General features: G+C 44.6%; 1 protein-coding gene across 1 annotated transcript in view; it reads left to right on the forward strand.

Moving 5' to 3' along the window:
* The window catches only part of KLHL1 (kelch like family member 1), a 487,130-nt gene that overhangs the window by 429,225 nt on the left and 33,839 nt on the right, over positions 1 to 24,066 (forward strand). Inside the window, exon 10 of the mRNA XM_029603188.1 lies at positions 12,591 to 12,803. Within this exon, the coding sequence (XP_029459048.1) occupies positions 12,591 to 12,803 (213 nt within the window). The remainder of the gene's footprint in view (positions 1 to 12,590; positions 12,804 to 24,066) is intronic.

Genomic DNA, 24,066 nt, shown 5'->3' on the forward strand with positions numbered 1-24,066 from the left:
ATATTCTCAAGCAGCCACTTTCCCTCCATCCAGCCCGAGGTGTCATCAGCCAGCGTGCTCTCTTGCACTTGCACTTTATTTGGGGACTTCGGCTGCTGTTTGGTTTCTTGCCTGCAGGGGGCCACTGGCTGGCTCGGCCTCCCACAGCTGAACAAGCCCCAAATGCTGTCTCTCCAGCTAATCGCTGATGGACTCACTTAAGAGGGAGACAGGCCTTTGCCAAAGGGCCACCCTAAGGACCTGTCCCTTAGTGCATCCCTTTGTGAGCCCGAGGGCCCCAGGATCCTCCGGATTTGAAATTCAAGTAAAGTCTTTTGGTTCATTTACTTTTGTTAATCCTGCCCGCTATCCCTGGGTCAGCTAACTTTGGCCATTATAAACAGGGTTTTCATTCCTTTAAGTCTTCTAAAGGCCAAAGACCACCATTTTTTATTTTTCCCCGACATGTTAAATGTACTCCTCAGATCAAGGAAAGAGAAACAGATATATCTTATTATCTTTTGGCTTGTTAAATGTTTGTTCTCTCAACCTTAAATATTCCATGGTCTGTGATCTTACATTGGAATACTAAATTCCCTGTACGTACCAGGATCAGTCCAGACGGTGGGTTATGTCCCCTGTCCAGCAGATGGAGTCAGAACAGAAGACTTCTGGGGTAGGTCCTATATGACCTCATCACCCTGGTCTCTAACTTCAGTATCGTTCTGACCCCAGCAGATGTGAGCAGGGAACCCAGAGTTCCCCACTGTGGTAGCTTAGTTTTTTCTAGGCTCCTTTATTTTTAAAGTATTAGGGATTAAGTAAGAGAGTGTTTTAATATTTAAAGGATAGAATTTGCAGGGCTAGTGCTCTAAAGGGTTAAAAAAAAAAAAATTCCCTTCACAGGAGCTTGCTGACAGGCCTGCCTTCTCTTCTCCTTTACATTCTCTTTCCCTTTCGTGGGTATTGGTACTGGGGTAAGTGTTTTTTTATTTTTATCTCAGGTGGCGTTTTTCTCATTTTTTAGGTAGCAGCTTTCATTGGGGTGTACGCTGGTGGTGCCAGCCCCCCCCCCAACGGATGTTATTGCTGACCCGCGGCCCCGCGACATTTCAATTCCCCAGGGCCGCCAGCTACCGAGAGGGATTATTCCTCGGTAGTTCTTCGTGTTAGCGGGGGGCAGCTGTTTGAGCACAGGCTACAGCGCGAGGGAGTTTGCCGCGCTCGCTGTTATTTTTCCCTCCCCCTCACCGGGTCAGATGCCGCGTTCCGCGGTTTGTGTTTCCTGCGGCCGGCAGGGAGAAAAGCTTTCTTCTGAGGGGAAGTGTTCAGGCTGCCTTCCCGAAGGGGAAGCCAGCCCTCCAGCGGGGGACGTTAGCGGCGGTTCAGACCGCGCAACAAGGAAGCGGCAAGCCCTATTCCCGCTGAGCGCGGGAACGGCGGCCATTTTGGAATCCAACTCTGAGGGGGAGATGTCTGAGGAGGACGCCCCGTTTACCTCAGCGCCGCTTCCAAGAATATCTTCGAACAAAGCCTTTCTGCACTACCAGGATGCACTGCTGGATCTCCCAGGTCCCACGCCCCCCAAGCTGGTACGTTTGTCAGCTCCTCTGGGGGGACCTTCCTCTCAAGGCACAGCTCCACCTTCAGGAGGCAATTCTGGACCCTTCAAGGGCAATCTTCTATCCCCTCGAGCCCTTGTTGACATTCAGGGGGGGACCCCTTCGGGGGATACTTCAGGGGATGATCCCACCTTAGCAGTTCCTATAGAAGGAGATGACCCGAGGGTTCTCCGCATTTTTCAACCTGAGGAATTAGAGGATCTTATTCCTCACATTTTGAGAGAAATGGACATCGACCCCCCCCCCCCGGAACCGGTCGGACCGGACCCTAATGTCAAGAAGGGAGACCCTCTACTAGCAGGGCTTCGGCACCTGGCTAAAGCTTTGCCTACTCATCCTTCTTTTCTCCAGCTCATTTCCTGGGAGTGGGATACCCCTGAGGCGACCCTCAGGGTCAGCAGGGCTATGGAGAAGCTCTATCCTCTACCACAAGATTTTCTGGACATTCTAAAAGTTCCTGCAGTGGATTCGGCTTTCTCGGCGGTTACAAAACATACTACCATCCCTGTCACGGGTGGTTCCGCCTTGAAAGACACTCAGGACAGAAAACTAGAAGTGTACCTCAAGAGAGTTTTTGAAGTTTCAGCATTGGGGATGCGGGCGGCTATTTGTAGCACCTTGGCACAGAGAGCGGGTCTACGATGGGTACAACAACTTCTCACTTCACAGGAATTGCCAGAAGCGGAAGGCCAACAGGTGGACCGACTGGAGGCCGTCCTAGCTTATGGGGCGGATGCCTTTTATGACCTCCTTAGGGTTCTTGCGCGCTCCATGGTGGCGGCGGTCTCGGCTCGGCGTCTCCTTTGGCTTAGGAACTGGTCAGTGGACGCCTCTTCCAAGACACGTCTAGGGTCTCTTCCCTTCAAGGGAAAGTTCCTTTTTGGTGAGGATCTGGACCAAATTATCAAGTCCCTCAACGAGAACGCAGTTCACAAACTCCCTGAAGACCATCCAAGGACTTCGAGGTCCTTCTCTTCTTCCGCTAGGTATCGTGCCAGAAATCAGCAGAAGACCCGGGCCACGAGTCAACAAACTCCTCGTAATCCGTCATATCGTTCAGGTTCTTGGAACCGGTCCTTTTGTGGGCGCCGTCCCGGTAGGGAGGGACAGGGACGGAGCTCAACTAATTCCACCTCCCTCAATACTACCCAATGATGCCAGGCAGACCCACGATCCGATCCCCAGAGTGGGGGGCCGGATTGCCCTTTTTTACGAACAGTGGGCCCAGCTGACATCGGACCAGTGGGTCTTAGATATTCTAAAGCACGGCTACGCGTTGGATTTTGTCCATCTGCCCAGAGACAGGTTTCTCTTCTCTCCATGCAGTTCCCGTTCCAAACAAGTGGCAGTTCTTCACACTCTCAACCGTCTCTGTGCCCTCGGAGCAATAGTGCCTGTTCCCGCCTCCGAGTTGGATCGCGGTCATTACTCCATCTACTTCGTGGTACCGAAGAAGGAGGGCACTTTCCGTCCTATTCTGGATCTCAAGACGGTGAACAAGTTTCTCCGGGTTCCTCGTTTTCGTATGGAAACCCTTCGTTCGGTTCTGGCAGCGGTACATCAGGGCGAATTTTTGGCGTCGTTGGATCTCACGGAAGCCTACCTTCATATTCCTATCTGCAGGGAGCACCAGCGCTACCTCAGGTTCAAGATTCTGGGTCGTCATTTCCAGTTCCGCGCCCTGCCATTCGGCCTGGCCACGGCGCCCCGGGTATTTACGAAAGTTATGGTGGTAGTGGCGGCGGCCTTGCGCCGAGAAGGCATTCTAGTCCATCCTTACTTGGACGATTGGCTGATTCGAGCAAAGTCCTTGAACCAAGGCCATCGAGCAGTCAACAGGGTACTTCGACTCCTCCGGTCCCTCGGTTGGATTGTCAACTATGCCAAAAGTCATCTAGTTCCCTCTCAGTCCTTGGAGTTTTTGGGGGCGCGTTTCGACACAAGGGAGGGCATGGTGTTCCTCCAGCAGGAAAGAGCACAGGCTCTCCGGGATCAAGTTCTGAGTTTCTCGTCTCTACTGGAACCCACGGCGTGGGATTATCTACAGTTGCTGGGAACCATGGCCTCCACTATCGATCTTGTACCGTGGGCTTTCGCTCATCTGCGTCCTCTGCAAAAAGCCCTACTATCCCGATGGAAACCAGCGTCGCAGGACTATCGGGTGCTCCTTCCAATTCCGAGGGAAACCCTAGACAGCCTTCAGTGGTGGCTGGATCCTCAAAACCTAGCCCGAGGATTCTCCTTGGAAGTCCCGGATTGGATTGTTGTCACCACAGATGCCAGCCTTGTCGGCTGGGGGGCTGTCTGTCAAGAGAGTTCACTTCAGGGCCGTGGACAATGGTTCAGTCACGATGGCCCATCAATCGGTTGGAGACCAGAGCGGTTCGTCTAGCTCTCAAAGGTTTTCTCCCTCGAGTGCATCACAGGGCGGTTCGGATTTTATCGGACAATGCGACCACGGTCTCCTACATCAATCGTCAGGGAGGCACGCGAAGTCTCCAAGTCTCTTTGGAAGCGGACAAGTTGATGCAATGGGCGGAACGACACCTCTTGCGTCTCGCAGCATCCCACATCGGAGGCGTGGAAAACGTGCAGGCAGACTTTCTCAGTCGACAGTGCTTGGATCCAGGGGAGTGGGAATTATCGGACGAAGCGATGAATCTCATAATCTCTCGCTGAGGGCGTCCTCACCTAGATCTCATGGCCACCGCAAGCAATGCAAAGGCTCCACGTTTCTTCAGTCGCAGAAGGGAGCATGGTGCGGAAGGGGTCGACGCTCTAGTTCTTCCATGGCCAAGGCACGTTCTCCTATACGTCTTTCCTCCATGGCCTCTGGTGGGAAAGATAATCCGGAGGATAGAGATCCATCAGGGTCCGGTGATTCTGGTAGCGCCAGAATGGCCCCGTCGTCCCTGGTTTGCGGATCTTCTTCTCTTAGCCACGGACAATCCGGTACGCTTCAGTCATCTTCCACGTCTACTTCGGCAGGGTCCCATATTTTTCGAGCAGGCACATCGCTTCTGTCTAGCGGCTTGGCTTTTGAAAGGCGCAAACTGAGGCGGCAAGGTTACCAAGAAGAAGTCATTTCGACTCTACTGCGGGCGCGCAAACAGTCTACTTCGGTAACTTATATCCAGGTCTGGAAGGTCTTCGAGACTTGGTGCGGGTCGCACAATATTCAGCCCTCTAACGCGTCGGTCCCTCAGATTCTCTCGTTTCTACAGGAGGGACTGAACTTGGGCCTCGCATATAACTTGGTTCGAGTTCAGGTCGCGGCTCTAGGTGCGTTCTTACACTCCGGGACGGATTCGCTTCTTTCTTCCCATCCGGATGTTGGTCGTTTTCTTAAGGGGGTTAAACATTTAAAACCTCCACTACGTCCTCCTTGTCCTTCTTGGAATCTGAACTTAGTCCTGAGGGCACTTAGTGGTCCACCTTTTGAACCTCTGCGTAACTCCTCTCTCAAGGATCTCACCTTCAAGACTATTTTTCTGGTGGCTATTAGTTCGGCACGACGGATATCGGAGCTTCAAGCGCTATCCTGTCGAGAGCCCTACCTCCGTTTCTCCACGGAAGGGGTGTCTTTGCGCACGGTTCCATATTTTCTTCCTAAGGTGGTTTCGGCTTTTCATCTTAATCAGTCAGTAGATTTACCTTCTTTTGAAGCGAACGAGTCTAGGGATCTACGCAAGCTGGAAGTAAAAAGGTGTTTGATGCAATATCTGCATGTTACGAATGAATTTCGTGCATCTGACCATCTCTTTGTTCTTTGGTCGGGCCCCAGAAAAGGTCAAATGGCGTCCAAGACTTCCATCGCCCGTTGGTTAAAAGAAACGATCGCGGCCTCATATATTGGGGTCGTTAAACAACCTCCTCTGGGGGTTAAAGCTCATTCTCTCCGCGCACATGCGGCGTCCTGGGTGGAAAACAGCGCAGTCTCACCTCAGGAGATATGTAGAGCAGAGACTTGGAAGTCATTACATACCTTTGCGAGGCATTATTGTCTGGATGTTCAAGCGCCTCCAAGCGGTTCTTTCAGAGATAGAGTTATTCGAGCAGGGCTCTCCACAGCCCACCCATAGGAGGGAAGCTTGGGTACATCCCACCGTCTGGACTGATCCTGGTACGTACAGGGAAATGAAAATTATTCCTTACCTGCTAATTTTCGTTCCTGTAGTACCATGGATCAGTCCAGACACCCTCCCCTTTTCATTTGGAGATATTATTGGGTGGGTCACCTCTGCTCCTCTCCTGATTTTTTCTGATTCTCCTGGTTTTCTTTTGCCAGGGTCTGTTATTTATCAGTTCTGTTTTTTGGCAAGTTCCATATTACCATTAATGTTGATTTTCACTACAGTTTGTAATTTTCCAGGGAATATTTACTTCATCCCTCTGTTATTTTCAGTTTGGCTTGGCTAGGCTAGATACTGAAGTTAGAGACCAGGGTGATGAGGTCATATAGGACCTCCCCAAGAAGTCTTCTGTTCTGACTCCATCTGCTGGACAGAGGACATAACCCACCGTCTGGACTGATCCATGGTACTACAGGAACGAAAATTAGCAGGTAAGGAATAATTTTCATTTCAGATGCTTGCTCTTACTGAAATATGGCTAAGAAGTAGAGACAAATTTTGTCTTCATTCCTCTTGCCATTCTAAGTATTCTTTCTTTTTCAAAATAGCGCTAAGAAAAGAGGCGGGGGTTGCAAAATTGTTTACTAATCTGTTCAATATTGTTGAAGTTGACTTAAGATTTTTAAATTGGATTGAAGCCTTTTGCCTTAAGGTACAATATATGGATATTTTTTGGATATTCTTGATTTAACATTCCCAATCAATTTAGGACTTTCTGAAACTCTAGATTTAATTGCAGAGTATGTTACAAAGTATAAGCACTTACTAATATTAGGGGACTTTTTAATGTCCACATTAATTATCCAACCACCTCAGCTGATTTAGATTTCTTACATCTTATTTCTGATTTGGCTCTTACACAGCATGACTTAGGATCTACACACTGGGATAGTCATATGTTGAACTTAATTCTTACCTCTGAAAATGTTAGATTGAGTAATTCTCCCTTTCTTTTTGCTATTTCATAGTCAGATCATAGATTACTATTGTTTTCAATTTTTGCAATATCTCTAGTTAAATCCAAACCTGCTGGCAATAAATTAAGGAGGAAGTCGAAGGATACTGACAAGAATGTCCTTGGCAAACAACTTCAGTCATTTCCTTCAGATTTTGCTGATTTACCCTTAGAGAGACAAATTGATAAATGGAACTGCATTTTGAAAAATACATTGGATATTCCTGCACCATTAAAACAGGTTAAGACTAAAAAACAAGGTGATGCCTGGCTTCACTCTAGGTTTGTGCTACTTAGATGACAGGGCTACCACGCAGAAAGAAGATTTTGTAAGGATAAGTCAGTATATAATTTGAACATTTGTAAATTGGCTATCAATTTCTATCAATGAAAAAGACAAAAATAAATTTTTCAAAAAAACTTCACATAGCCAAATGTAGACCCAAGTGTTTATTTGAAATTGTAACTCAGTTGACAGGGTTTACCAATACCTCTGCTTCCAATTTGACTTCACTCTCAGCGGAGAGTCTAGCTAACACTTTCCAACAAAATATAATTGGTATTCAGCGTTCATTCTTAGATAATGGTAAGACAATTAAGGACAATTGCAAAATTGTAGATGGTGATCTAATTGAAAATTCTAATACATTTACATAAGATATGCCATACTGGGTCAGACCAAGGGTCCATCAAGTCCAGTATCCAGTTTCCAACAGTGGCCAATTTGAGTCACAAGTACCTGGCAAGTACCCAAACATTAGATAAATCACAAGCTACTATTGCTTATTAATTACCCTAATATCAGATTATGGTTTTTCCTCTAAGAACTTATCCAAATCTTTTTAAACCCAGTTACACTAACTGCTGTAACTACATCATCTGGAAATGTATTTCAGAGCTTAACTATGTGCTGAGTGAAAAAGAATTTTCTTCAATTTGTTTTAAATGAGCTACTTGCTAACTTCATGGAGTGCCCCTGGTCCTTCTATTATCTGAGGGAGTAAATAAACGATTTACATTAACTTGTTCAAGTCCTTTCATGATTTTGTAAACTTCTATCATATCTCCCTCAGTCATCTTGTCTCCAAACTGAAAAGCCCTAACTTATTTAGCTTTTCTTCATAGAGCAGCTGTTCCATGCCCCTTATCATTTTGGTCGCCCTTCTCTGCACTTTCTCTAATGCAGCAATATCCTTTTTGAGATGTGGTGACCAGAATTGCACAAGTATTCAAGGTAAGGACCCACCATGGAGCAATAAAGAGGTATTATGACATCCTCTGTTTTATTTGCCATTCCCTTCCTAATAATTCCTAGCATTCTGTTTCTTTTTTGATTGCCACAGCACACTGAGCAAACGATTTCAGTGTGTTATCCATTATGATGCCTAGAGCTCTTTCCTGGGTGATAACTCCTAAGATAGAACCTAACATTGTGTTACTACAGCAAGCGTTATTATTTTTTCCCTATATACATCACGTTATACTTGCCCATGTTAAATTTCATCTGCCATTTGGAAGCCCAAACTTCCAGTTTCACAAGGTCCTCCTGCAATTCATCACAATCCGCTTGAGATTTAACTACGCTGCATAATTTTGTGTCATCCACAAATTTGATCACCTCACTCGTCAAGCTCCTTTCCAGATCTTTTATAAATATATTAAAAAATGCCAGTCCAAGTCAGAGCCCTAAGGCACTCTACCTTTTACCTTTTTCCACTGTGAAAACTGACCATTTAATCCTACTCTCTGTTCCCTGTCTTTTAACCAGTTTGCAATCCACAAAAGGACATCGCCTCCTATCCCATGACTTTTAAATTTTCTTAGAAACCTCTCATGCGGGAATTTGTCAAACACCTTCTGAAAATCCAAATACACCACATCTACCGGTTCACCTTTGTCCACATGTTTATTCACCCCTTCAAAACATTGTAGGAGATTTGTCAGGCAAGACTTCCCTTGGGTAAATCCACATTGGCTGTGTCCCATCAAACCTTTGCACTTTGTGTCCAGCTGGCGAGAGATCATATGTGTGTGCTAAGTGCAAAGAGCTCCAAGCCCTCAGATAACGAATCCGATATCTGGAAGCTAGAGTAGCAGACCTGGAGGAGCTAAGGCAGATAGAGAAGTATATAGAGGAGACCTTCATGGATATAGTAGAGAAGTCCCACCTTCAATCTGGTAGCCCCTGTGCTGCCTTGGAGGAGAAAGGTCACCTGGAAGAAGGGCATCAGCTTGATGAGGCAGGAAGCAATCATGTAGCTAGAACCTGCCTTCAAGAGGATGTAGTATCCTCTCACATCGAGGAGTCTCCATGGGCTCAGGCCCAGGAGGGAAGGGTTAGAACAGCTGTTATAATTCATGATTCAATTATTAGGAAGGTTGATTGCTGGGTGACTGGTATACATGAGGATCGCTTGGTAACTTGCCTGCCTGGTTCAAAGCTGTCGGACATCACACATTACATAGATAGGATTTTACATAGTGCTGGGGAGAAGCCAGCTCTTTTTGTACATGTGGGAATCAATGACATAGGAAAGTGCAGGAGTGAGGCTCTAGAAGCCAAATTTAGGGTTTTAGGTAGAAAGCTGAAATCCAGAACTTCCAAAGTAGTATTCTCAGAAATGCTCCCCATTCTTCATGCAGGACCCCAGAGGCAGGCAGAGCTCTGGAGTCTTAATGCATGGATGAGACGAAGATTCAGGGAAGAAGGTTTTAGATTTTTTTATGTACTGGGCTTCATTTTTGGAAATTGGGGACCTTTTCTGAAAGGATGTTCTCCACCTTAACCAGAGAGGAACCAGGCTGCTGGCATTAACTTTTAAAAAGGAGATAGCGCCTCTTTTAAATTAGATGATGGGGGCAATCTAACAGTCACTTAGAAGTACATGGTTCGGAATGATGTATCTTGAAGAATACTAAGAGAAAAGGGAAAACAGGGCATCCTAGTAGAGAGGTTGCAATAAATTCTAAATTGGACCAGGTGCCTTTAAGTAAAGTGCAGATTACCCCATTGATTGATGAGCAGGTTGTTAATACAAATAAAAAACATACTTTGAAATTTCTGTATATAAATGCTAGAAGTCTAAATAATATGATGGGAAAGTTAGAATGTATAGCACTGGTTGAAGAGGTAGATATAACTAGCATCTCAGAGATCTGGTAGAAGGAGGATAACCAATGGGACACTGTAATACCAGAGAACAAATTATATCAAAATGATAGAATGGATCAAATTGATGGAGGGGTGGTACTATATGTTAAAGGGAGCATTAAGTCAAACAGGATAAAAGTTCTGCAGGAAACAAAATGGAATGTTGAATATTTGTGGATAGAAATCACAGGTGAAAAAGGGAATAAAATAGTAGCCAGAATGAACCAATAGAGAATGAAATTCTAAAAGAAATTAGGGAAGCTAACAAAATCAGCAGCACAATAATAATGGGTGATTTCAATTGCCCCAGTATTGACTGTGTAATGCCATATCAGGACATTCTAGAGAAGTAAAGTTAGTAGATGAAATAAATGACTGCTTCATGGAGTAGCTGTTACAAGAACCAACAAGAGGGGAAACTATTTTAGACCTAGTCCTTATTGGAACACAGGATTTGGTGTGAGAGTTAACAGTGTTGGAACTACGTGACAATAGTAATGACAACATAATCAAATTAAACTTAATAACTGAAGAGCTCACAAACCAGAAATCTACTACAACAGCATTTCACTTTCAAAAAGGTGACTATGATAAAATAAGGAAAATGGTTAGGAAGAAATTGAAAGGAGCAACTGCAAAGATTATGAGTTTAGCTCAGGCATGGATATTGTTTAAAAATACTAGGGATGTGAATCGTGTCCTCGATCGTCTTAACGATCGATTTCGGCTGGGAGGGGGAGGGAATCGTATTGTTGCCGTTTGGGGGGGTAAAATATCGTGAAAAATCGTTAAAAATCGTTAAAAATCGAAAAATCGAAAAAACCGGCACATTAAAACCCCCTAAAACCCACCCCCGACCCTTTAAATTAAATCCCCCACCCTCCCGAACCCCCCCCCAAATAACTTAAATAACCTGCGGGTCCAGCGGCGGTCCGGAACGGCAGCGGTCCGGAACGGGCTCCTGCTCCTGAATCTTGTCGTCTTCAGCCGGCGCCATTTTCCAAAATGGCGCCGAAAAATGGCGGCGGCCATAGACGAAAAAGATTGGACGGCAGGAGGTCCTTCCGGACCCCCGCTGGACTTTTGGCAAGTCTCGTGGGGGTCAGGAGGCCCCCCACAAGCTGGCCAAAAGTTCCTGGAGGTCCAGCGGGGGTCAGGGAGCGATTTCCTGCCGCGAATCGTTTTCGTACGGAAAATGGCACCGGCAGGAGATCGACTGCAGGAGGTCGTTCAGCGAGGCGCCGGAACCCTCGCTGAACGACCTCCTGCAGTCGATCTCCTGCCGGCGCCATTTTCCGTACGGAAAATGGCGCCGGCCATACGCGTATGGCCGGCGCCATTTTCCGTACGAAAACGATTCGCGGCGGGAAATCGCTCCCTGACCCCCGCTGGACCTCCAGGAACTTTTGGCCAGCTTGTGGGGGGCCTCCTGACCCCCACGAGACTTGCCAAAAGTCCAGCGGGGGTCCGGAAGGACCTCCTGCCGTCCAATCTTTTTCGTCTATGGCCGCCGCCATTTTTCGGCGCCATTTTGGAAAATGGCGCCGGCTGAAGACGACAAGATTCAGGAGCAGGAGCCCGTTCCGGACCGCTGCCGTTCCGGACCGCCACTGGACCCGCAGGTTATTTAAGTTATTGGGGGGGGGGGGTTCGGGAGGGTGGGGGATTTAATTTAAAGGGTCGGGGGTGGGTTTTAGGGGGTTTTAGTGTGCCGGCTCACGATTCTAATGATTTATAACGATAAATCGTTAGAATCTGTATTGTATTGTGTTCCATAACGGTTTAAGACGATATTAAAATTATCGGACGATAATTTTAATCGTCCTAAAACGATTCACATCCCTAAAAAATACTAACTAACTGGAGTCCCCACAAGACTTGAAAAAAGTCCTTGGTGGTCCAGCGGGGGTCCTGGAGCGATCTCCTGCACTCGGGCTGTCGGCTGCCGGTATTCAAAATGGCGCCGATAGCCTTTGCTTTTACTATGTCACAGGGGCTACCGGTGCACAAGATGGTACCATCTTGTGCTCCTACCATGTGACAGGGCCTGACCAATGGCATCGGTAGCCCCTGTGACATAGTAAGGGCAAAGGCTATTGGCGCCATTTTGAATACTGGCAGCCGACGGCCCGAGTGCAGGAGATCGCTCCAGGACCCCCGCTTGACCACCAGGGACTTTTGGCAAGTCTTGGGAGGTTCAGGAGGGTGGGGGGTTGTAGTTTATTAAATTTAAAGGGTTGGAATAGGGGGTTTTTTGGGAAACTAATACATATGTAACTAATGAATGGATCGGGGTCCCCCGAGAACGGATGCAACGGATTTGGGTCCCGACGAATACGAATACCGCATGGGACGAATCCATCCCTGCTGCACATCCCTAGTAACTGCTGCTCTCTGCAGTTACCCCCAAGCCTTATGATAAGGGTAGTAATATTTACAATCAATCAAAGCCAAGCAACTGTCAAACCCATAAATTACTGCTATCAACATTTTTACAGGATAAGAAGCCTTCTTGATAATTCAGACAATGCTGCTTGACAATTTTAGTTTGGACAATTAGTCAGGTAATACTTTTGAAACCAGACCCTACTTGTATCTTGCGAGCAGATCTTCTAGACACTAATTTGCATATTGAGACCATCAAAATATTGTTGTAGATCTAAATCAAAACTGAACAATGGGATCCAGAACTGAACTGCTAATGACATGTTTAAACCATAACCTGTTCATCATGTTGACTTTATATTCAGGTTATATGCAGTTGGAGGCCGTGACGGAAGTTCTTGTTTGAGCTCAATGGAATATTATGACCCCCATACCAACAAATGGAATGTGTGCGCACCAATGTGTAAAAGAAGAGGGGGTGTGGGAGTGGCTACCTGTGATGGATTTCTATACGCTATAGGAGGACATGACGCTCCTGCATCTAACCACTGTTCTCGGCTCTTGGACTATGTAGAAAGGTAGAATATACCTATGTACTCTAATATTTAAGATTTGTAGCATAGGTCATAATGATTATTGCCAAAACTGTTATAGATTTAATATATTCAGAAGAAACAGGAACATATGAAAGAGACTCACAGATGTACAGTTGTACAGAGCAAACTTGAGGATTCGGTTAGTGTAATAATTAAAACAGAGTATGCACACTGATGATATATGTAATCTATAAAAAGCTGTATAGCAAACAGCAGTAATTTCACACTTACACATTCCATTGCTTAGGCTGGTTCATTTGCTACTGTGCTATATCAATAAATATTTTATGCATTCATATTGTTCCAGGCATTATCATTGCATCATCATATGCACCAAATTGTTTTTGATGATTTGCTATAGCATTCTGCTTGTTAAATGAGAAAAATAAATTTAAAACATTCTTTTAATCAAAATTATATGGACATCATGGGCTACGTTTGTAAATGGTTGCATGAAAATAAGATGTGTAAAATCTGCCTTCTCATGGCTCTGAGGATGAGTACAGAGGGCATTGTTCAAGTTGCCTACTTTGATGCAAAGTCTGTGGATGCTTTTAACCCATGGTCTTTCCACCAATTTTCAAAAAGAAAACTCATGAAGAGTTTCCCTTTGAAACTTGCAGCAGGTTCCAAGTATGCGCAGGCCTTCTTTGTACAAGTAGAATTGTGCTGGGAAACTATGCACACATTTGAAAATGTCATTTACGCATACATTTTTCCTCCCTGTCCTAAGCACACTCTCTATGCAGAGGAAAATCCATGCATGGATTTCCAGCCACATGGAGAGTGGGCAAATTTCAGACTTTTTTTTTTTCATAATTATTTGCTTTGAAAATTACTCTCTAAGGTCATTTTTCAACTCTATGGAGGGCCTGCAAGCAGATGTCAAACTCCTCGTGGAATTTCCCTTCAAAAATTCTAGGACCAGTAGTTTACTACCCACAGACTTTGCAATTGCGAGATCAGTACCATAAAGCCCACAAACAAGGATTATGAAAGGAAAGCCCCACGTGTTTCTTACTGGACCCACCTCATTCCTCCGTAGGTTCACGGCATGGATACTTTTACTCCACAAATGGCGGGAAGCAATTTTCAGCCCCCAGTCTTACCCAGGTAACTGATTAGTTACCTGGGTAAAATCTTTTGAAAATTGCCCTTCTATGGGACAATTTTTAAACAGCCACACTGGAACATATTTTGTGAGGTTTCACCAATTTTCAAAGCCAAAGTGTGTGCCTACATTTCCACCTGCTTTTTCTACTGTTGCTTTTTTATTGAGAAAGGAAGAGTGCATGGGATAACGCACTAAGGGGCCTATGCAATGCAGTGCACTCAGCCGAGTGCACTGTTTATCTCACAGCTTGACGTGGGTTGTGTAGGCACGTCCATGGCCTCTTATGCTATAAAGGGATTAGCACCTCCACAACGTGCATCCAATGCACCGGGGAAACTAATAACACTCAACACATGCAAATGCGTGTCAATGAGGCTATTAGTTATTCACTCCACATACAGTAACAAAATGTGCATCCAATACACACATTTTTGCGCTCAGAAATTAACACCTGCCCGGAGCATACGTTAATTTCTGAGCATCTCCAAAGTTGTACAGAAAAGCAGAAAATACTGCTTTTCTGTACATCCTCTGACTTAATATTGTGGTGATATTAAGTCAGAGGAATGAAAGATTTTTTTTAAAAAGTTTTAAAAAATGCCGGTGGTCAGGTTTGGGAAATGGACACTCAGTTAACCAGTATCCATTTTTCGAACCCGTGGCTGTGCAGACACTGATAAATTCAGCGTCCATTTTCTTAACCAGCGGATAGCTGACCAGTCCCAAGCGCCAGCTGTCAAGGAGGCGCTAGGGTCGCGCAATTGAACCTAGCGCCTCCTTGACAGCACAACCCCTAACTAAAATATTGCATAGCGCCCCCAGGAATGGTGCCTGGAGGCACGTTAGGAAAGTGGGCGCTGAATACTCAGCGCCCGCTTTCAGTGCATTTTTTTTTTTTTTTTGCATCAGCCCCATAAAGTTGAAAATGCAATCTGTGAGCATTGTTTCCTTCCCTAACCTAAACATGCCCCCAGAAGCTCCTCCTCTCAATATGACCAAAAGCCTGTATGGGTTTTTTTTGGGGGGGGAGGGAGCAATTTTCAGAGAGAGGATTAACTTGGTTAAAAAACACTTTTCTCTCTGCCCTGTAACAGCCCCAGAGTATTTGACCTGCGGAAATGAGCTTTTTGACCCACAAAAATGAGCTTTTTGAAATATGTCCTCTCTGTGTGTGGATAAACTTTCACCTATCATGACTTTACATTCATAGCTTTAGCTGCATTAAGGCATTTCTGGGGGCGGGGTTAAGGAGGAGCTTGCATGTCCTTTTGAATTTTCAGAAGAATGTGTTTATTTTTTTCTTGGGAAAACTACCTACACAAAATAGCAGGAATAAGTGTGTACTTTCACTTTGGAAATTTAAGGAGAAAGTAAAAAGTACTCTTCCTGTGGAATTTCCACCTATGCAACCACTTAGAATAACAGTTTCTAGGGATGATTTTCAGCCACTATTTAGTTTGTAAGTACTTTTTTTATATACTTTATTGATTTTTCACTTAATTGCAAGAATACATCTTGGTTTGAAACAAAACAATTACATAGAAAAAAAAAGTTATCACAATTAATTTTATTGCTAAATTCAGCCAACCATGTAGGTACTTCTTATCTGCAGACTTTATACTAATTTTCAAAGTGAAAGGACTCTCATCCTTCCACTATAAAAATTATTCTGGGAAACTTATCCACCCAGATTTACACTTTTTTAACATATGCAGGTAGATTCACCGAAGACATTTGCAGACATCCTTTTTAAAAAATGCATGCAATCACAGTCCCTACCCAGACTCCACCCACCAAAATGATTCTCCAATATGTGGGGGAAAATATGCCTCTACAAGGTGTGTATGTATATTTATTCCTGCTTATTGTGAGGGCAATGCTAGAAGATGGCATATATGCAGGGGAAAGTACTGCTTTCCCTGCATAAATGTCTTTAAACATTACTTGCCCTTAGTTATAAATAAAGGATATATATAAAAAGAATATTACTCGCCCTAGGACTAGATGTTTTTGTTGTTATCACAGTTTTTACTTGTGTGCAAAATGTACAATAACTATTTATTCTTTAATGTTGGTATAGTTAGCACGGTCTCCAATTTTCCAGCTATTATGTCACTGGAGATGAAATTTCCACCTCTGCCTTCTTGTAAATTAAGAAACACAATCATAATTTCTCAGGTGGCTATAAAATTTCATTACTTCAGGAGATCTTTCTTCTTCCTGCAGATGCCGTATTTTTTTTAAACATTTTCCACCACGTTTTAAAATTATTTTATATAATTATGGATTGTGATATTTTATATGCTAACATGGATTGGTGGTGTTTGAATATAATCATTTTTTAAGCTACAAATTTCTGATTTCAGTAAATCTGTTTCTGTTGATTGCCGTATAATGGGATCTATTTATCCGGGTGTGATGAACATTGACTTGTGTTATTAGTAACTAAGCCCCATTGTAAATAATGAAAGCTGAAGTAAATAATGGCTATTATTGCACATTTTGCCTTGTTAAATAGTACTGCAATGCTTCTTGTGAGGATTCTTAAAAAATGTTAAGCACTTAAGGAGGGAATTATCAGACTGGTGTGTGTGTGAAAAGTATATAAAATACACCATAATGTTTTCACCACAGACTTTGCAGAAATTGTCAAAGTGAAAGTGTGCATGTGCTCCCATGTTAATATTTTTCTAAGGAAGAATTACCCGCCCACATTTACACCTGCTATTTTGTGCAGGTAATTTTTCTGACTAAAAATACATGCATATGTTTGAATTTTCAAAAGTATGTGCATAATTCCAAACCCTACCCCAACCCTGCTCTCAAAAACACCTCCCCCTATTGCGGATAAAAGTATGTACATGGGGCATTATAAACTTACTTATACTTCCATATAGAGTAGGCAGTTTTAAAAAAAACAACATTTTTTGCCAGTAAGGCAATGTTTTATCCATGTACATAGCTTTAGAAATTTCCCACCCTTTGTTTGGAAATGCATCTTCAGAGAAGCTTGAAATATGCTAATTAAAAAGAGGATGGGTAAGGTCATGTAAGCTAGGAGCGCCCAACTGCAATCCTCGAGGGCCACAAATCATTCTGGTTTTTAGGACATCCCTAATGAATATAAAGGGCCAGATTTTAAAAAGGTTACGCGCGCTGGGCCTATTTTAAAATGGCCCAGGGACGTGCGTAAAGCCCCGGGTTGAGTGTAAGTCCCAGGGCTTGCAAAAAGGGGTGGTCCGGGGGTGGGGGCGGGGCAGGGGTGGGGCCAGAGGCTCCAGGCACAGCGATCATTTGCCGCTGTGCTTGGGATCGCGCGCCGGCAGTCGACCGACCCATGCAACTTACTTCAGCCCCAGCTTTGAAATACAATCAAAAAAAAGAGAAAGGTAGGGGGGAAGGGCAGGGGAGGTAGGGAAAGGAAAGGTGGGATGAGGGGGAAGGTAACGGGGGAAGGCAGCACGGCTTGGCGCGGGCTCGGCATGCGCATGGTGCATAATTGTGCACCCCCTTGTGCGGGCCGACCACTGATATTATAACTTGCGTGTGCAAGTTATAAAATTGGGCGTACATGTGTGCGCGCTGGGTAGCACGCGCACATGTATGCTCGCACGCAGCCTTTTAAAATCTACCCCAAAATGAATTTTAGAAGCCCGGCATGCACCAAAACCAAGAAATAAGCTCGTAAGTCAGACTAGGGCACTGAGCAGATTTTAAAAGCCAGCTGGCTACGTTCATACATGCCGTTGCGCACACAAATGAAAAGCTCAGAAAAGGGTGGGACATGGACATGGTCTGGGCGAGGTATGGGCGTCCTTGGATTTGAACTTGAAATTTGCATATAAATACTTATGCACACTGGTATGCGCTGGGATCCACTGCTGCGTAAGTATACTTCAGCTATGGGTGGTGTGTAAGTAATAAAAAATAAATATAGGAAGATCAGCGAGGTTTTAAAGGTAGGGGCTAACAGGGGGGAAGGAAGGCTATTAAACTAGTGGTGCTTGAAAGTCCTATCCCTTACCTGGGTGAACAGGGAACGAATTAGGAAAACTGGTACTGGCGTCGGTGCACCTGTCTTTTAAAATCCTCCCACTGACTCAGTAGAAGCGGCATTTGCACACTTAGATGTGAGTCTACTTAAAATTATGTGCACATAAACGCATCGTCAGGCTATTTGATAACATGCAGGCATATATGCACGTATGTTAGAAAATGGCCACATCCTTGTGCATGGGCCGACAAACATATGCACATGTGTGCCTACGCACCGGTTTAAAAATTACCGTCCCTGTATGCAATAATTGCATTTACTGCCTCCTATGTATGCAAATTTCTCCTGTATATTTATTAGGAGTATCCTGAAAACTATGCTTTCCAGTTGGACATCACACAACTACTTATCATTTTGATACTGCTACTTAATGTATGCAGCAATTGACAATCCCTGGTTAGTAGAGCTTACAATCTAATCAAGGCAAAGACAGAGGGGAAAAAAGAGACTTTGGGAATTTCATTTATTAAGGAAATGGTTAAAATCAATAAGGCTGAATTTAAAAGCCATTTTTTCAGCCACAGAAAATGTTCTTTTTTTTTTTTTTAATTTTATGTGTGAATGGGGGACATTTTCAGTGCAGAGACAGGATGTCCAGTGATTTATCAAAATTTACTCCCCTCCGTGATGTATCTAGGTTTGGATACATAACTTTGAAGATAGGTACACTACTGCAGACTTTTGAAAGTTTAGCCGTATTTGTCAAATCTGGTTGTGTATTCACCACTGAAGTTATTTAGTATTTGTTTATTTGATGATTACTGAATCACTATTCACAAAGAATGATTAAAATATTCATGGGACTTGGCCCCAAGAACCCAATTCCCATGGTCTCACAGTGAAGACTGGGAAAGGCCCAAAATGCTTCATTGTGCACTCCAGTTCCCTGCTTCTGGCTTTGAATATTTTTATTTCTCGGTCTGCCCAAGTAACTGTTCCCCTCAGCCTCCTTTCTGGCATCAAACTGGGTGAATTGACCCCATGCTTTTGATTTACGTTTAGAAGTAAAATGTAAGACCCACGCACGTGCGCACATGTGTATGCATTTGCCGGCACACGCACATGGACGCATCGATTTTATAACATATACACGTATATGCGCGCGTTATAAAATCGGCTATTCTCATGTATATTCATGCATCATTTTATATTGAGGCATGCATATGTGCACAAATGCTGTCTCGAGCACGTAAGTGGGGGGAATTTTATTAGGTATGCACGACGACGCAATTGCCCTTTTTCCCAGTTCACTCCCAGTTCGCCCCCAGAAAAGGAGAGGACTTCCTAAACTCCCTAGCTAACTTGCCTTCCTTTCACCCTATTACCCACGACCCTTTAAAACCCCCTAACTTTTTTGTTACATGATTTACACGCCATCCAAAACTGAGGTAAAGTTACGCAGTAGGGGACTCCAGCCCGCCCTTGTGCGCGTAAATACTTATGCGCTGGATTCATGCTACAGACCCGGCCCACCCATGTCCCACCCATGCTCCACCCAGACCATGACCACACCCTGCCCCTTTTTTGCCAAACCTTTTTTTATCTGTGTACCGGGAGATAGCGCACGTGGCTGTGGACCTCTTAAAATCCGCACGGCCTGTGCGCGTCCGAGTCACGCGTGTATCTTCCAGCTTTGGCGCGCATAGGGCTTTTAAAATTCATCCCATTATAGAGTATTAGGACCCAGAGATAGTGACCATTTTGTTTTGCAATGCCTCGCTAACCATTTTAATAGCAACATCTTTGCCTTGTGCTTATTGTTCTATAAATTATTTTCATCTCATTATTAGCAATTGTCTTTGGCACAGCCTTGGCTAAATAATCTTATACAAACTGACCATGAGTTTCATGTGATGACTTCTCTTTCATTGTGGCATTTATCACTTTTGTTTTCTGGTTACAACAGTCAGCACTGATTACACTGTGGTTCCCTGTCATAATGTGCACTTTGCCATCTCAGCTGTAAAACGTAGCACCTTAAAAAGGTAGAAAACCTTTGATTAAAAGTAGTCATTAAAACTAAGCATTACTTTTAGCTGCTACTATAAAACATGAATTTAGCTCTGGTAATGCTTAAGCTCCCAAGGTCTACACCATTTTATTGGTCAAGCTTTAATATGAAACTAAGTGTTATAGGGAGAAATGAAAAGATTACACTTCAAGGAATTTCTGAATGCTACAATGGGTTTTTATAAGAGAGCATTTGGTGTCTTGCTGGTAGACATTTATGCAGCCTATATCACCTTTTGTCACTCTGTTGTGCATCTTCATCTGCCTGGAGGCTATAAAGTTTAATAGACTCTGTGGCAAAATACCTTCTTTCTAATGGCCTGAGCTAAGGTGAATCAGAAGATAAACTAGAAAGAAAAATCCATCTTTTTTCTTCAGCACTAACCAGAGGCCATATAGAATATTTAGAAAGGAATTCTGCTGACAGAATAAAACTGAAACAGGCTGGGGGGGGTGGAGGGAAATCATTGTTACCGTCAGAAATGCCTGTATTTTTTTCCATTAATAAACACAGTGCATATATTTGCAATAACACAGTAAGCACGTGAGCAAAAGAGAACACCATAAAGATCTTCAGATAGAGAAAATAATCAATGTAACATCATCATGCTAAAATAAAGGGGATAAAAAAAAAAAGGTTAGAACTACAATTTCATTTTTAAAGCCAGCAGCTGTATCCTGGACATGGCATTTTGCAGTAAATTTTACAAATAAAATGCCTATAAACTTTAGAAGGAAATAATCACTCATCCCCATTTGGATATAAAAGTATGACACAGTATCAGTAAACCCTAGGGCCCCCTCCTAAAAACTAATCATGTCATGTCTCTGTGGTAATTTCAATTTACTGAAAGATGCATAAAAAGCATGCCAGATGCATTCAGTTCTATAGGTTTGTTCCATTATTTATTTATTTATTGTTTTTTATATACCGATCTTCTTGCATTGGATGCAAATCAAACCGGTTTACAGTAAAAACAATTCAACTTGCCAAGTAGCATTACATGGAACAAAGAACATGGAACAATATAATAGTGCTTGCGAGCATTACATAGAATACTAGTAACAAATTAAACATTTAAACCTTTAGAAACCATTGGTGGCAATTCTTATAGCGAATTTGATTAAATGTGCCTTAGATGATAAAACGAAAAAAAGGGGAAAAGATTGACTGGGTTTACACGAAGAAAGGGATAGGGAGGAGGGGCAAAAGAAGGTGTAAAATAGGGAAGGATATAGGGTGAATTTATAACAAATAGAATCAATTAAAGATGTCGTGGATAGTATAAGTTGGGTCTTCAAGGAAATGCCTGACTAAATAGCCATGTTTTCAGTTTTTTCTTGAATGAGATCTGGCAGGAGTCTTGTCTGAGTTCTGGTGGGAGGGTGTTCCAAAGGGTAGGGCCTGCAGTGGATAGTGCCCTGTTACTTCGCGAGGATTTGGCTTGAGGGACGAATAGGGTGCCTTGGTAAGCTTTCCTGATCGGTCTCTTGGATTTGTGGGTGCGTAGTTGAAATGTGATATCCATTGGGGCTGAGTTGTGTAAAGATTTATGCATGATGGTTAGAATTTTGTATAGAATTCTATGTTTGATCGTGTATGTATATTGATATTATGATAATATGGCAAAATATATCTAGTCTAGTTTATAAATGTTTTGTTCCAAAGGTTATGTTCCATTATCTCGGATATATTAATTCCAAACCTGGGAATTTAAGATATATTTTTATTTTTGTCATCTGACCCTTTGACCATATATTAAACTGAGATTTTCTCATCCAGGATTGATTCAGAGGAATATATTTTTATCATATTTTAAGTAATACTCCCCCAATTTACTACTGTAAGTAAAGATACTATAACTAAATTACATCAAGCCTCAGAACTAAATACGTATATGTTTGAAAAGGAAAAAAAAATAACATTTGGAAATGTCAAGAAACAAGTCCCCCTGTATACATGAACATTCCCATGCTCTTCATCCCCCACCCTCCTCTGAGATTAAACATACCTCCGCTGCACTGGGAATAAAATGCTACGTGCTCCTTTACATTTTCACTGGCAGGACCGTCACCAGGGTGGTCAGGAGGAGCAGGAACCCCTCTGATGATGTGGTTGTTGTCAGAGGAGCTCTGACTAAAATGGTTCTTTTCTGAAGACCTGGTCACATGAGGCCAGTCAAGCAGGATCTTGCTTCTGATGCTGCTTCAGCGACAGTAGCAATTTGCCTCCCCCCTCCCACCCCCAGCTGCCACCACAAGTAGCTGCCCATTTTGTCTACCCCTTACAATGGCACTAATAACCATCATGTGGGGCCGTAATGTGAAGTCCTGCGTAATGTTGCCATGCCAATTGTAATGACCAAGGGCCTACGTACTAAAACATTCCCCATTTTTGGGTGAATTTTAAAAGCTCTATGCGTGTTAAAGCTGGGAGATATGTGCATATAGAGGCCCAGTATGCGCAGCGTGGATTTTAAGGGGAGCCCAGTTACGTGCATATCTCCCGGTATGCAAGTACAATTTTTTTTCATAAAATGAGCAGGGCATGGGCATAGTCGGGCCGGGGAATGGCCGGGAAATGGATGGCGCATGGGCATTCCAGGAAATATGAATGAAACCAGTGCATATTTACGCACAGCAGCGTGTGCCAAGATCCCTATCTGCGTAACTTTAATTCTGCTATGGACGACGTGTAAGTCATGAAACAAAAAATACTAGGCTAGTCAGTGGCGTTTTAAGGTCGGGGCTAATCTGTGCATATGTTATAAAATAACCACTTCTTTGGGGCAGATTTTAAAAGTCCTATTCGCGCCGAGCCTATATTGCATAGGCCCGGCAACAAGCACAAAGCCCCGGGACAAGTGTATGTCCCAGGGCTTGAAAAAAGGGGATGGGTGGGGGCGGTCTGGGGCAGGGGCGTGGCCAGAGGCCTACGTAGGACCGCTACGCCGGGGGATCGCGCACCAGCACACGGCCGGCGCACGCAACCTTCGCCTGCCCAGAGGCAAGTGCAACTTGTAAAACAAAGGTAAGGGGGCGTTAAGGTAGGGCTGGGGGGTGGGTTAGGTAGGGGAAGGGAAGGTGGGGGTGGCTGCGCGCGCATGTTATAAAATCGAGCATACATTTGTGTGCGCACGTCTTAAAATCCGGCCCTATGTGTACAAGCTGGCAATTGCATGTTCATGTGCTCCCATGCACAGGTCTTAAAGTTCACCTTTTTGTGTCTGTGGGAAAATACTTTGGGGCGGATTTTAAGAGCCCTGCTCGCCTAAATCCGGGCGGATTTAGGCGAGCAGGGCCCTGCGCGCCGGTGCGCCTATTTTACATAGGCGCACCGGCGCGCGCAGAGCCCCGGGACTCGCGTAAGTCCCTGGGTTTTCAGAGGGGGGCGGGCCGGGGCGTGTCGGGGGCGGGCCCGATCCGCGCGGCGTTTTCGGGGCGTGTCGGGAGCGTTTCGTGGGCGGGCCCGGGGGCGTGGTTACGGCCCGGGGTGGTCCGGTGGCGTAGCCGTGCCCTCCAGACCCGCCCCTAGGTCGCGTCCCGGCGCGCGGGGATTTACGCCTCCCTCCGGGAGGCGTAAATCCCCCGACAAAAGTAAGGGTGGGGTTTAGACAGGGCCGGGCGGGTGGGTTAGGTAGGGGAAGGGAGGGGAAGGTGAGGGGAGGGCAAAAGAAAGTTCCCTCCGAGGCCGCTCCGATTTCGGAGCGGCCTCGGAGGGAACGGAGGTAGGCTGCGCGGCTCGGCGCACGCCAGCTATACGGAATCGATAGCCTTGCGCGCGCCGATCCCGAATTTTAGCGGATATGCGCAGCTACGCGCGTATCTACTAAAATCCAGCGTACTTTTGTTGGCGCCTGATGCGCCAACAAAAGTACGCCAAATCGCGCTATTTGAAAATCTACCCCTTTGTGTATAGTGTCCCCAAGTCTGCCAGAGCAAAGTGACTGATCTCCTGCCAGCAAGGGTGGGGAGATGGGGTGCAGTGGAAGGTAGGAGCTAGCTTGCCAGATAAGGAGCTAACACTCCTGACTAGCACTGTAACCCTTTAACATTTTCCTTCCATA

The sequence above is a fragment of the Rhinatrema bivittatum genome, chromosome 5, assembly GCF_901001135.1.
Source record: "Rhinatrema bivittatum chromosome 5, aRhiBiv1.1, whole genome shotgun sequence".
Classification (NCBI taxonomy): Eukaryota; Metazoa; Chordata; class Amphibia; order Gymnophiona; family Rhinatrematidae; genus Rhinatrema; species Rhinatrema bivittatum.